At 48.7% G+C, this 14,004-nt stretch overlaps 1 protein-coding gene across 1 annotated transcript; it reads right to left on the bottom strand.

Annotated features, from left to right (window-relative positions):
• Positions 1 to 12,234: 12,234 nt before the first annotated feature.
• Positions 12,235 to 13,758, bottom strand: LOC125548894 (uncharacterized). The gene has a single exon (XM_048712416.2). It carries the CDS (start codon positions 13,603 to 13,605, stop codon positions 12,514 to 12,516), a length of 1,092 nt encoding a protein of 363 aa, XP_048568373.1. The 5' UTR covers positions 13,606 to 13,758; the 3' UTR covers positions 12,235 to 12,513.
• Between the last annotated feature and the right edge of the window lie 246 nt (positions 13,759 to 14,004).

The following is a 14,004-nucleotide window of genomic DNA, read 5'->3' on the forward strand; positions in this document are numbered from 1 at the left end:
AGTCTCAAGGAGTCTCATGATCAACTCCAAGTGAAGCTAACTAAGGAGAAAGCAACTTTTCCTCATATGGTTTTAATTGATAATGCAAATGCTACTAACCCGTGTTGTGAGCATATACATCTTGTTGAGGAAAATAAGTTGAAGGAGCAACTTGAGAGAGGTCTTGCAACTTTCATACAAGGCAAGAAGAACCTCAACAATCTCTTGATCAACCAAAAGGGAGGTGTGGCCAAGGAAGGGGTTGGGTACGTGCCCGACTCCAAGAACAAGAAGAAGAATGACAAGACCAAACGACCTCCTCCCCTCATGCAAACCTTTGTGAGGGAGGGAGAGAGTGTCCCCAAGGAGAAGAAGAAGAACAATGTCAAGAAGGGCAATGTCACCCCTCCCAACAAAGCCGGCGATTTTAATCCTTCTTATGTGTTATGCCGTGCTAGTGATGGGCATGTTTATGCCAAATTTGTTGGTTCTCTTCATGAGTATATTGAATGGTCTATTTGGGTTCCTAAGACCCTTGTTACTAACATCAAAGGACCCATTACAAAATGGGTACCTAAAACCAAGCATTGATCACTTGTAGGTGTTTGCTTCCGGTGGTGGATCATGGTTGCTTGATAGCGGAGCTACAAATCATATGACCGGAAGCAAGGACTTGGTGGTGGACGTGCACAAAGTTCCATCTATGCCCACCAATGTCGAGTGGGGTGACGCCTCATCCTCTAAGGTATTGGGACTTGGCAAGGTGGTCATCTCTCATGATCTCACTATCGAGAAGGTCATGCTTGTTGAGTCCCTTGCATATAATTTACTTTCCGTTCGTCAACTTGCAATCATGGGCTTTGTCACTTTCTTTGATATCGATACCGTGGCCCTCTTGTGGAGCAAGACTCTTAAAGTAGCTTTTGTTGGGCATGTCAAGAACGGTCTATATGTGATTAACTTTTCGGAGCGACCCACTAAGACCGCGACATGCCTAATGGCTAAAGTTGATGTGGGATGGCTTTGGCATCGCCGTTTAGCCCATGTCAATATGAGATCTTTGCAAAGTCTTCTCAAGGGGGACCGTGTCCGTGGACTAACGAATGTTAGTTTTGTTAAAGATCGTGCTTGCAGTGCCTGTATCAAAGGAAAGCTACATGAGAAGGCTCACCCTCCCACGACTATCATTTATTCAAAGAGGCCCTTGGAGCTCCTTCACATGGATCTTTTTGGGCCCCCATCCTTCGATAGTCTTGGAGGTAAGAAGTATTGCTTGGTGATTGTGGATGACTACTCAAGGTACACATGGGTGTATTTCTTCAAGAGGAAGAGCGAGACCCAACAAACCGTCATTGACTTTGTAAATGAAGCACAACGTCAACACAATGCAAAGATCTTGACAATAAGAAGTGACAACGGCACCGAGTTCAAGAACTACACCTTGGATGAATTTCTTAGTGATGAGGGAATCAAGCATCAATATTCCGCACCATACACCCCTCAACAAAACGGTGTTGCGGAGAGGAAGAACCGGACGTTGATGGATACGGCAAGGACCATGATGGCGGAGTTCAAGTCTCCGTACAACTTTTGGGCCGAAGCCATCAACACCGCGTGTCATGCATCCAATCGGCTCTACCTCCGCAAGGGCTTGAACAAGACTCCATATGAGATACTCACCGGTAACAAGCCCAACCTCAAGTACTTCCGGGTATTCGGGTGTAAGTGTTTCATTCTCAAGAAAGGTGTTCGGTTGTCTAAATTTGAGGCTAGAGCTTATGAGGGCATATTTGTTGGTTATGCTACAAACTCTCATGCTTACCGTGTCCTCAATAAATCCACGGGACTTATTGAGGAGACGTGTAACGTGGAGTTTGATGAGAATAACGGCTCCCAAGTGGAGCAAAGTGGCACTTGTGATGTAGGTGATGAAATTCCTCCTCAAGCCATAAGAAGAATGGGTGTTGGTTTCATCCTACCCATTGAGGAACCCCTTGTGGCCGAAGAAGAAGGACAATGCTCCACTCAAGTGGAGCCATCACCAACCCAAGGCCCACACGCTTCCGAAGAACAAAGTGAAGGCCCTCAACCTCATGAACAAGACCAAGGGCAAGATCATACTCAAGACGGTGTTGACACACCAAGTGATGCCCAAGGTCAAGTTCTCTCCCCCGAGCAAGTTCAAGATCAAGAACAAGTTCATGACGGCGCTCAAGATGATCAAGTAACCGCTCCTCAACTCACCACCGAGGAGGAATTAGAGCGTCGTGCCGCCAAGGTTGCTTCCAAGCTCTCCACCAAGGATCATCTCATGACGAATGTGCTTGGAAGCTTAAGAAAGGGGGTAAGCACTCGTAGACAATTAGCAAATTATTGTGAGCATCACGCGTTTGTCTCTTGTGTGGAACCCCACAAGGTCTATGAGGCGCTAGAAGATCCGGATTGGCTCAATGCCATGCATGAAGAACTCAACAACTTCGACCACAACAAAGTATGGAGATTGGTGCCAAGGCCAACGGGGAACCACAATGTCATTGGAACCAAGTGGATATTCAAGAACAAGCAAGATGCCCATGGGATTATCATTCGCAACAAGGCTCGTTTGGTAGCACAAGGCTACTCCCAACTCGAGGGTATCGACTACGGTGAAACCTTTGCTCCCGTTGCTCGTCTTGAATCCATTCGCATGTTGATTGCATATGCTTCTCATCATAACTTTAAGTTACAACAAATGGATGTGAAGAGTGCTTTTCTTAATGGTCCCATTAATGAATTGGTTTACGTCAAGCAACCCCTCGGGTTCGAGGTTCCCTACTTTCCCGATCATGTGTATCAACTCGATAAGGCACTCTATGGCCTTAAACAAGCCCCACGTGCGTGGTATGACCACCTTACCGAGTTGTTACAAGACCGTGGTTTTGAAGTTGGGCTAATCGACCCCACTCTTTTTACTAAGAAGGCCAAAGGGGAGTTGTTTGTGTGCCAATTATATGTTGATGATATTATCTTTGGTTCTCCTAACAAAGCTTTCAATGAGGAATTTGCCGCTCTCATGACCTCAAAGTTCGAGATGTCCTCCATGGGAGAGTTGAAGTTCTTTCTAGGGTTCGAAGTGAAGCAAAGAAGAGAAGGAACCTTCATCAATCAATCCAAATACACCCAAGACATGCTCAAGAGATTCAAGCTAAGTGACGTCAAGCCGGCCTCCACTCCAATGCCCACCAAGTGTCAACTTGACTTAGATCCCAATGGTAAAGTGGTGGATCAAAAGCTATATCGTTCCATGATTGGTTCCTTTCTTTACCTTTGTGCATCTAGACCGGACATCATGTTGAGTGTGGGAATTTGTGCACAGTTTCAAGCCGCACCTAAGGAAAGTCACTATGTGGCGGTCAAACGAATCTTTCGATATTTGGCTCATACCCCAAACTTTGGCTTATGGTACCCAAGAGGATCAAACTTCAAGCTTGTAGGGTACTCGGATTCCGATTGGGCGGGAGACAAAGTGGATAGGAAGTCCACTTCCGGAGGGTGCCAATTCCTTGGTTGCTCTTTGGTAAGTTGGTCTTCCAAAAAGCAAAGTTGCGTGTCTCTCTCGTCCACTGAGGCGGAGTATGTTGCCGCCGGTAGTTGTTGTGCACAACTTCTATGGATGAGGCAAACTTTAAAGGATTACGGTGTCACTTGTGACAAAGTGCCTCTTTGGTGTGACAATGAAAGTGCCATCAAGATCTCTCTCAACCCAGTGCAACACTTCAAGACGAAGCATATTGAGATTCGGTATCACTTCATCCGGGATCACATTAGGCGAGGAGAGATTGAGCTCAACTATGTCAACACTCATGACAACCTTGCAGATATTTTCACGAAGCCCTTGGATGAAGCAAGATTTCGCGAGTTAAGGCATGAGCTAAATATCATTGATTCGAGCAATGTGGTTTGAACCCGTGCACACCCTACCATGCTCAATTTTTTGTCCAGTTTAGGTGTAGGCATGGACATAGGGGGAGTGTTGTTCTCTCAATGAACTCTCCCTCCCCCCATTATGCATAAATTGATCAAGTCTTTCACTTTAGCCATTGTTAATGGCACTTGTGCTTCAAAGACGAGTTTTGGTCATGGGCCCAAGGTTAAAATCTTCGCGGTGCCATACCTTTTGACTCAAACATAGGTGGCCTCGGCCACCGCCCTCTTTTGAAGAGGTGTGTCTTGGTCGTTTGCTGGTGTGTTGTTTTTCTCTTGCCGTTTTTGTCGTTTCTTCGAGCTAAAGCCGTGTTTGTTTAGTTGCCGTGGTGTGCTGGGCGGTACTACCACTGGTGGTGCGCGGTACTACCGCTCGTAAGCGGTACTACCGCCCCCTAGCATGGTACTACCGCTGGGGACGAGAACAGGGGGTTAAGTCAGGGCAGGGGGAGGTTTCTTCTCCCCCATACCCATTCACTTCGCCCCTCTTTTCTCTTCCTCTCTCTAGCCTCCACTCGCCGTGGGAGGGCTCCGGCGGATCTCCGTATCCGGGGTGTCCCTCTCCATTTCCTTTGGTGGAGTCGATCCCCACCTCGTCCTCTTGCCATGGATGCCGGTATTTCCCCCGTTCCTTCGTTTTGTCTCTTTTTCAGATCTTGTTTCTTAGGGGCAATGGTGGTTGCATCTCTAGATTTCTGGCTAAATCTAGGCTTGAGTTGGTTGGAGAAGGCAACTAGACTATCTTGATTAGAGCTTGGTAGGATTATTTTTGAATTTGGTAGGCCGGTAGTGCCGGATCTGACCACGGTAGTAGGAACCCGCTGTTTCACCGCCTCGTGCTAAGAAACTGATGTTTCTCCGCCTCAAGCGGTACTACCACTCTCTTTGGAGCGGTACTACCACTTGACCTAGAGCGGTACTATCGCTCCCTTTGGGCGGTACTACCGCTTGGGGCGGTACTACCGCGGGCAGGTCACGGTACTACCGCTGCATGCCAATTTCCATCATTTTCCTGCCTTACCTTGATCTTTTGGTTGAGTTTGTTGGCTTATGCTCGTTCTTTCTGGTTGTTTTGTGTGTTCTTGTGTTTGGCTCCAGGTGATGACCCTTCCGAGCAGCAAGGTCGCCGTATCAACCCCGGGCATGCCACATCAAAACGCTACCACACCTCAGAGCCAGCCGGTGGTTCCTCAAGCACCCAACCGCCTCCAGCAAGTGCATCTGCAAGTGTTCCTCCACCTCCTCAGCAATCGAAGCGAGCCGCCCACAAGCCCAAAGGGAAGACTGTGACTGAGATGACCAACAAGGAGTTTTGGGAGAAGCGTCGCCGCAACCCCTATGCGGTGGACCAAGAACCCACTTTGGTCAACCGCCCGTTCTGAAACCGTTTTCAGTTTGCCATCTACTTTGATGTGATCAAGGCCAAGAAGAATCTTTTTGTTGATGTTCGCTCCATTGATACTGATGCTATGGAGAAGGACCCAGAGTACTTTGGCGAAGCCCTTCAGATGTGCACTCAGTTGAACATTCTCAGGATCATGCAATTCAACAAGGATTTCGATGCAGATTTGGTGGCTCAATTCTATGCCACCGTCCATCTTGGGACGGATGTCGACAGGACTCTGACATGGATGACCAATGGCAAGCTGCTTTCCGTCAAGTGGCAGGCGTTCATGGGGTTACTTGATGTGGTGGATAACGGGCTTGAGACTCCTGTCGGTTTCCGTCCTCACCGCAATGCTACATCCACCCACAAGCAAGCCCTTTGGTCCTACTGCACTGTGAAGGTTCACCCAGTAACTGAGAAGAAGACCTATGAGCTGTCTCCGTATCTGGACATTCTTCATCGCATATTCCGTGAGACTCTCTTCCCTCGGATTGGGAATCTAGATATGATCCACTCTTTCCTCGTGGACATGCTCCTTTTCTGTCTGCATGAGAAGGAAGCAAGCACTGGAGAGAGCCTGGATATCTCTCATGTCATGTGGTCTGAACTTCTATCTGCCGTGTCTGAGCGCAAATGTCCTATCTATGGTCCATTCATCATGAGGCTCATTGAGAGGGCCTGGGCACAGACTTATCCCAGAGTGCTGCTAGAGACTGGAGACTTGGTTTCTCATGAGATCAAGCGTCTGAGGAAGAAGGACAACTGGACAGCGCCTCACACAGGGGGTCCATCTGCTACTGCTGCCACAGGGGGTCCGTCTGCTGCTGCTGCTGCCATGGGGACCGAGGGTGAGGCTGCTACTGATGCTCATGAGGAGGACTTTGGCCCCTCTAGTGCAGAACCATCGTGGGCACAGAAGCTTAAGCGCAAGATGAAGAAGCTTTTCTACATGGAGTCTCATGGTCAGTACATGACTCATGTGGCGGAGAAGCATGCCAGGATGCGCCACAAGGAGCTCATGCGTTAGATGGGAGCAACAGTTGCCAGTGGGTCTAAGGGTCAGATCACTGAAGAGGAGGACTGGATTCATCAGAATTGCCACTGGACCGACTCCGATGCCGAGCAGTTTTCGACCCACGATGAAGATGCAGAGATGTGATGTTCGAGATCTTCCTCCTCCCATCACCTGGAGTCGTAGTGTCACTCTATGCCCTTTTTGGTGTGTCGCTACCAAAGGGGGAGAGAGTGTAGGGATTTGCTTCTTGTGTCGTGCTTTGAGTCGTCTTGTGGTTTCTTGTGTGTTCTCTCGGTGTCCTTCTTTGGTTTGGTTTGGTGTGAGACCTAAGTTCTAGACATATGGTGTGAGACATATGCTCCCTATCGCTACCTTATTACTTATGTCATTTCAGAGTACTGTAGTTTATTGTGAGATGCATGCTTGTCCTGCTTATTCTCTTCTCTCATATATCTTGTACTTAGTATTGTTGGACTATAAAATATAGGGGGAGTGTTGATCTGAATGTGTGTGTCGTGCCATCTCTTGGTGCACACATTCTGGGGGAGCCCGTCTATATTTTGTAGTTCTTAGCTTTCTTCGTTTCATTTCTTTTCCTTGCGCAAATCCCTTGTTATCATCAATCCACCAAAAATGGGGAGATTGTTACGGCATATCTCTCTCAAGGTAGTTTTGGTGATTGATGACAACATGTTTGCGGACTAATCTTGTGCTTTGAATAATTCACAGATTCTCCCCTGGCACGAGACGCCTTCTTCCCCTCGGAGTGTATTTCAAGACGGTGTAGCTCTTTCGTTTCTTTCCCGGTGGACTAGTTGCGTAGAGGGCACCGTACTATCAAGAGGGGGTCCGCTGGGGTTTTGCATGGGTGGAATCATCACGTACACATCAGCTTCTCACCCTCCGAGCATTTCCTTTCCATTGAAGAGGTCTCTCCTCTCTTCCTTGTCCTGTCTGGGTCAAAGCGGTAGTACCGCGCACCCAGCGGTAGTACCGCTGAGGAGCCAAGCGGCAGTACCTCTCCGCAGCGGTAGTACCGCCCGTGGCTCCACAGCAGTAGTACCGCTGGGGGCTTGGCACCTCCGCCTTGTCCTCAGCTTCTTTGAGAGATTTCTTCTCTCTCGCGCGCGCCCCAGCGGTAGTACCGCACTGCCTGCGGTACTACGGCCGAAGGGTCACAAGCGGCAGTACCGCTCCACAGCGGTACTACCGCCCTTGACCCCACTGCCGTAGTACCGCTGGGCAGGCTGGCTCCTACCGCCTCGATTCGAGAGGTCTTTTTCTCGTGTCGGGTTTTGCGGCACTAGTCACGGTTGTAGTGGCGGTAGTACCGTTCCAGCAGCGGTAGTACCGCCCTACCACCGTGGTAGTACCGCATTTGGGTCCGTTCCCTACTAGTCTCCTCAGCGCGGCAGTACCGCTGGCTGGAGCGGCCGTACCGTTGTCCTGGCGGTAGTACCGCCCCCTCTCAGCGGTAGTACCGCCCTGTGCGGGGCTGGTTGGTGGGCCTGGTGGCTTCTTGGGGAGTCCCCTTCTTCCTTCTCACCAACCTCTTCCTCCCCCAAGCTCCATTTATTGCTCAAGCTCCATTAAATACTCCAAGCTTCATTTTCGCCCGATCTATCTCTCTATCCAATCAAACTTGTTGATTTGCTCGAGAGTGGTTGAGAAGGCTCCGATCTACACTTCCACCAAGGGATTTTCGATTCCCCCGCTCATCCCTAGCGGATCTTGTTACTCTTGGGTGTTTGAGCACCCTAGACGGTTGAGGTCACCTCGGAGCCATATTCCATTGTGGTGAAGCTTCGTGGTCTTGTTGGGAGCCTCCGATTAAGTTGTGGAGATTGCCCCAACCTTGTTTGTAAAGGTTCGGTCGCCGCCTTCAAGGGCACCAATAGTGGAATCATGACATCTCGCATTGTGTGAGGGCGCGAGGAGAATACGGTGACCCTAGTGGCTTCTTGGGGAGCATTGTGCCTCCACACCGCTCCAACGGAGACGTACTTCCCCTCAAAAGGAAGGAACTTCGGTAACACATCCTCGTCTTCACCAGATCCACTCTTGTTTATCTCTTACCTTTACTTGTGCAAGCTCTTTAGTGTTTCTACCCTTGCTTGCTTGTATGCTTGTTGTTATTGCATCATATAGGTTGCTCACCTAGTTGCACATCTAGACAACCTACTTTGATGCAAAGTTTAATTTGGTTAAGAAAAGCTAAAAATTGGTAGTTGCCTATTCACCCCCCCCCATCTAGTCAACCATATCGATCCTTTCAATACTCATGCCTCTCCTCACCATTGTGGACTACAAATTCTGGTTCAATGCTATCATGTGTGTGCATGACCTGGACTGGCTCTGGTTGTGGCTTCACCGGACTAGGGAAAAGTACTCCAGATGTATCTATCTGATACACAAGTGGCTCACCTGTTTCAGACAAAGGAACCTGGTCTTCATACATAGTGCCTCTGTTCAAATCAGCTGGTGTTGGAGCATCACTTCTCATTACTGTAATATTAACCACAGTTTCTCCTTTACTAGCTAGCTCATCCAACATCTCCTCCACCTTGTCATCATCTGTTAACTCTACCATTCCTGACACCCCAACACCTGGATCTCTGACATAATACATATAATCTCTACAAGAATAGCCTTCTAACTCTACAAGTGCAACTAGATTCCAAAAAGTTATGTCTGACAGGCTTATATTTCTTTCCAAGTTATCTCTGTCAAAGAAATGAAATCTGACTTCCCAGACTTCATCATCCAAACTACAAACAAAATTATAGTAAAATATTCAGTACAAAGCTACTTTAAATGTTATATTCAAAGTTTAGTTAAAAGATTATTCAGTTAACAGATAAGTTAACACTTCAGTAAAATTACAGTAAAATGTTCAGTTACAAGTTCAGTTAAATGCCAAAAAATTAACACTTCAGACAAATGTTAAGTTAACAGATAAGTTAACACTTCAGTAAGATGTTCAATTAACAAATGTTTATTTACTAATTCAACTAAAACAGTAAATGTAACACTTCAATTAACTAAATATTCAGACAAATGAGTAAACTTAACACTTTAGTTTGCTGAATATTCAGACAAATGTTCAATTAACATATAATTTAACACTTCAGTAAAATGTTCAATTAACTAGTGTTCAGTTACTAATTCAACTAAAACAGTAAACTTAACACTTCAATGACCTAAATATTCAGACAAATGTTCATTTAAATATCCAGACAAAATTTCAATTAACCCTACAACCCTAACGCAGGAACAGCAACCCTAGAACACTAACCCTAGAACCCAACTAGACGAACACCGGCCCTAGAACCCTAACCATACAACCCTAAACCTAGAAACCTAACCCTAGAAACCTAAACTACAAACCCAATCGGGGGAAAAGGGAGAACGCGGATGCATTACTTACCAGACGCCGCCGAACGAGGATGCCCAGTTTTGGCTGCCCATCGGATCTTCCTTCACAGCTCGGGCGAACGCGGCCGCCACCGCACATTCAACTGATGGGTTTGCCGCCAGCAGTTGGGGAGGAAGCGGCGGCTGAGATGGATTTGAGCTACCACATAACTCCGGCGGATCTCCATCAGCGCCGCACCTAGCATCAGCAGCGCCTCCGTCGCGGGATTTCGCCGTCGCCATGAGTGGGAGCACGAAGAAGGGAGAGAGAGTGCGGGCGAGATTTGTGAGAGAGCTGGTGCGGTCAGGCGAGCCGACCGCGTCGGTTTGACCAGGTAGTGAGTAACGGCGTCGTCCGCCTCGCCGTTACGCCACGTCACCTATTTTGGGTCCCACCTGTCGGAAACGCCCTCAGAGGCTGCAAATCAAGCAATCAGTATTTTTTGCAAAAAGTTTACCAAATGCATGGTGTCTTTTGCAAATGATTAGAGACCAGGTTGTTTTCTGCAGAAGAAGCTTCAAATGTGGTGGTTTTTTGCAATTAACTCCCCGGGAGACCGTTGGAGAAGCTCGCACGGGACTGCCCAGTTCACAAGCTGGGCCGGCATTTCCCATTTCCCTCTTTCTGGGCGGCACTATATCTAGGCCGGCAGATGGCCTGGGCTTTCTGTGGGCCTACACCCATCCGTGCATTGGACCCAGGACGCCGTTCCCTCAAAAAAAAATGACCCGGGACGCCGCTGCACACAGTACACTGCCTCTGCCTGTATCGTTGGAGCTCTGTGTTTTGGTTTCAAGAGAATCTAAATGGTTGATAAAACACGGGACGAGCAACATATGGCCGTCGCTACTCCAACTTCACCTAGAATTCCAGCTAGCTGCATTCTGAACTAGGATACCATTCATAAGTCGGCCTGCAGCGTTCAGTAGCTCCACTTCCGCAGACCCCGGTAAGCAAATCTCTAAACCTGTTTCTAGCCTTAACAGAGATTTTGCAGAATTAACAAAGCTTGTGGAGAACAGCAGGACACGGCATACATTCAACGATTCAGTGGCACTGCTAAATTCTGAAAAGGGGGAAAAAGGTTGAGCTGACATTATCTACTGCAGAAATTAAGAACCACATTGCACACAAGATAGCATCGAACTTAACAGTGTACATAACATGTCCTAATTAAGATAGGAAATGGTAATTCCATCACAGAAGATACACCCAAGAGTCAAAAGTAATTAATAACTGCCATCAGATCAGAAGATACAAAATTTGGCATGATATATTGCTCCCAAAACAATTTGTAACATAACACTTAATTGAGTAAGAATTTACAGCCCAAAATTGGCTAATCCTGTGGTAACGTACGCATGCTGAGGTCTTTTCATTTGATATGATAGTTCAATCCCACTTGTCTTTTACAGCTACATCAGGATCAAAATTGTAGCATCATACATAATTGCAATCCTAGGTCTAAGAATTTACAGCCCAATCTTCTGAACCAACTGCAACTTGCTTGCATCACTAATCCCTCTTATGATTCCTGAGGTTTTCATCACAGGGCCCCCAACCCAATCCTCTGGGCCCATGTGTATCCATGTCGGCAGGAGCTCAACTGAAGCACCATTTCTTCTTCAGAGAAGAAATCGAACATGTCCCACATTCGTGTCAGCAGTTCGAGCCGAGGTGAAGAAGAATTTTATTGAAAGTATCTGTCGTTCCAGCAGCAAAAGGAAAACACCTGTCAAGCAAAACTGTGTAATCATCTGAATCTAAAAAACAACAACTTAGGAAAGGGAACTGCATATTGTGTCAGAAAGTTTTATGTGCAATTGTACTACAGATTCTGTAAGATCGTTGTGGAGTAACGCCCAGAAATCCAACAATGAACAATACCTGTATCCTCCAAACAAGATATGATGTATGTTAAAGTGTCAGGCAAAAAACTACTGAATGTACAAGACCCATCTAGAAAACACCAGCCACAAATTGTGTCAGGATTTTTATTTTGTAAGCAAAACACATATTTAAGTTCTGAGCACACGTAAAATACCAAGCACATCTTCAGTTCACTACAGCAATCGAGCTACAAATTTTGACCATTCTGCAGTAATGCCCAGAAATCCAACAACAAAGAAGTTACAAAAGTCCGGCTGCATTCAGAAAAAATAGATGAACATTCACAGTAGTTCCACAGACCCCGGTAAGAAAATCTAAACCTATTTCTAGCCTATAACAAAGATATTGCAGAATTAACAAAGCTTATGGAGAACAACAGGACACGGCATGTATTCGACAATTCAGTAGCAGTGCTAAATTCAGAAAAAGGGGAAACGAGGTTCAGCTGACATTATCTACTGCAGAAATTAAGATCCACATTGCACATCAGAAGATAGCATCAAACTTAACAGTGGAGGATTGGGTACATATCACGTCCTAGTTAAGATACCAAACAGTAATTCCATCACAGAAGACACAACCAAGAGTCAAAAGTAACTCGTAACTGCCATCGGGTGAGAAGCTACAAAATTTGGCATGATATATTGCTCCCAAAACTGAGCCATGATGCCGTAGAGTATATGATATAGAGTAAAATGCTTATGGTTTGCTTTTAGCAAGCAAAGTAAGCGTAACAGTAAAGGTTGTGACTAGTTTAACTAAGTGACTTAGCCGAAGTGGTATGATGAGATCTTGAATGACTGAAGCAGTAGAGAGGCCGGAGGTGAACATCTTCAGAGATGGCCGTTGTATGCAAGAACTCTGTTAAGCGCACTGACTTCCATGGCAGGATCCCAGCAGGGCCGGTGCCACTGCCGTCATTGAGCAGGGCAAGGGCGCAGATAGCTCTTCCCAGGACCAGTTCATCTCTGGGTCCGCAAGAATCTTCGCCAAGAAGTCGTCTTCCAGTTCCACCACGGGATTTGGCGCGGAAGGAGGGGGCGAAGGGACGGGCGACGGCAGATTTGATGGAGGGGGCAACGACGGAAACAGGAGCTGCCGTCTGGCTGCGGGTGATTCGTCCATGGGGGCCTTGCTCTTCTTGGGCGCAGACGCGTGCAGAGATGGCGGGGAAAGACGAGGGCCGTCGTCCGGCGTCTTCCTCTTGCGCGCGGACACCGAGTTCTTGGAGGCGAACTTGAGGAACCGCGGGCTCTGGTAGATCTTGCAGAGGCAAAGAACCGGCCTCGGCTCGCCGCCGTCTTCTTGGCCAACGCTGAATTCCATCATGAGCCACTCCGGCGGCTTCTTGTCTTCCTTGGGACTGGGCGTGTAGGTGAACTTCTCCAAGCGCCCGACGGCGTGGCCCTCGGCGCCGACGACGTCATTCCCTCGCTCTTGTTTCCATGTGCCTTTGCCTCCTCCGACGATCCGGCACTTGCGGACGTCCTGGGCGCTCCTGGGCTTCACGAGGCTGAAGAAGTACCAGTTCTTGCTCTCGCCTTGAGCCCTCGCCGGGCCTGGCAGGCGGCCGGAGACGAGGGAGGCCGGATCTGTGGCGTATACGTCTGCCTCGTGGAAGAACTGCTTGGTGGCGTCCGGGAGGGGCTGGCCGGAGATTCTTGGGCGGAGGTAGAAGGAGACGAGCTCGCTGTCGGTCGGGCAGAAGGAAAAGCCGGGCGCGGGCTCGGGAGGAGGCGGCGGCGACGCGATGGGCGGAGGCGAGGTGGGTGACGCGCGAGGGGTCAGGAGGGAGGCGGCGGCGACGTCATGGGCTAGGGTTTGCGGCGGCGGCGGGTGGTACGGAGAGACGCGGCGGCCGGCTCCCCCCCATTCGAACGACGGGTACGGGAAGCAGGCGAGCTCGCCCTCGCTTGAGTAGAAGGAGGAAGAGCCGGGGAGCGGCGGCGACGCCATGGGCGGGCTAGGGTTTGAGGCGAGGAGGGGAGGAGGAGGGGGGCGCGCCGGAGGCAGGGAGAGGCGTCGGCGGCGGATCCAAATTTATGGACGCGCGAGCTGTGTTGGGGGTTGGGGTCGGGGACTTGGCGCGTTTCCTCTGGCGGCCCTCCCCAACTTTTCAACCCAACGGCGGTAACCGGATTTGAAGCGAAATGTTTCCATTCCTTTTTGAGTTAGCCTTGAAGCGAACTTGGAAGGCCAGGTGCGCACGATTGTTGCTAGTCGGATTGAGCTTGGGACAATTTCCATTGTTGGAATGGGGGAAGGGGGGGGGTCGGTGTTGCGATGAAGCTTTTGCCGTGCCGTGGCATGCTGCCATGGAGCTGCAGTGGGAGCATCGCCGGGGCCGTCGGTGCT

Source organism: Triticum urartu, chromosome 3A (genome assembly GCF_056163025.1).
Source record: "Triticum urartu cultivar PI428250 chromosome 3A, HENAU_Tu73, whole genome shotgun sequence".
NCBI lineage: Eukaryota > Viridiplantae > Streptophyta > Magnoliopsida > Poales > Poaceae > Triticum > Triticum urartu.

Coding starts and splice junctions, on each gene's coding strand:
- LOC125548894 (XM_048712416.2), bottom strand. CDS start 13,605: ATGGCGTCGCCGCCGCTCCCCGGCTCTTCCTCCTTCTACTCAAGCGAG.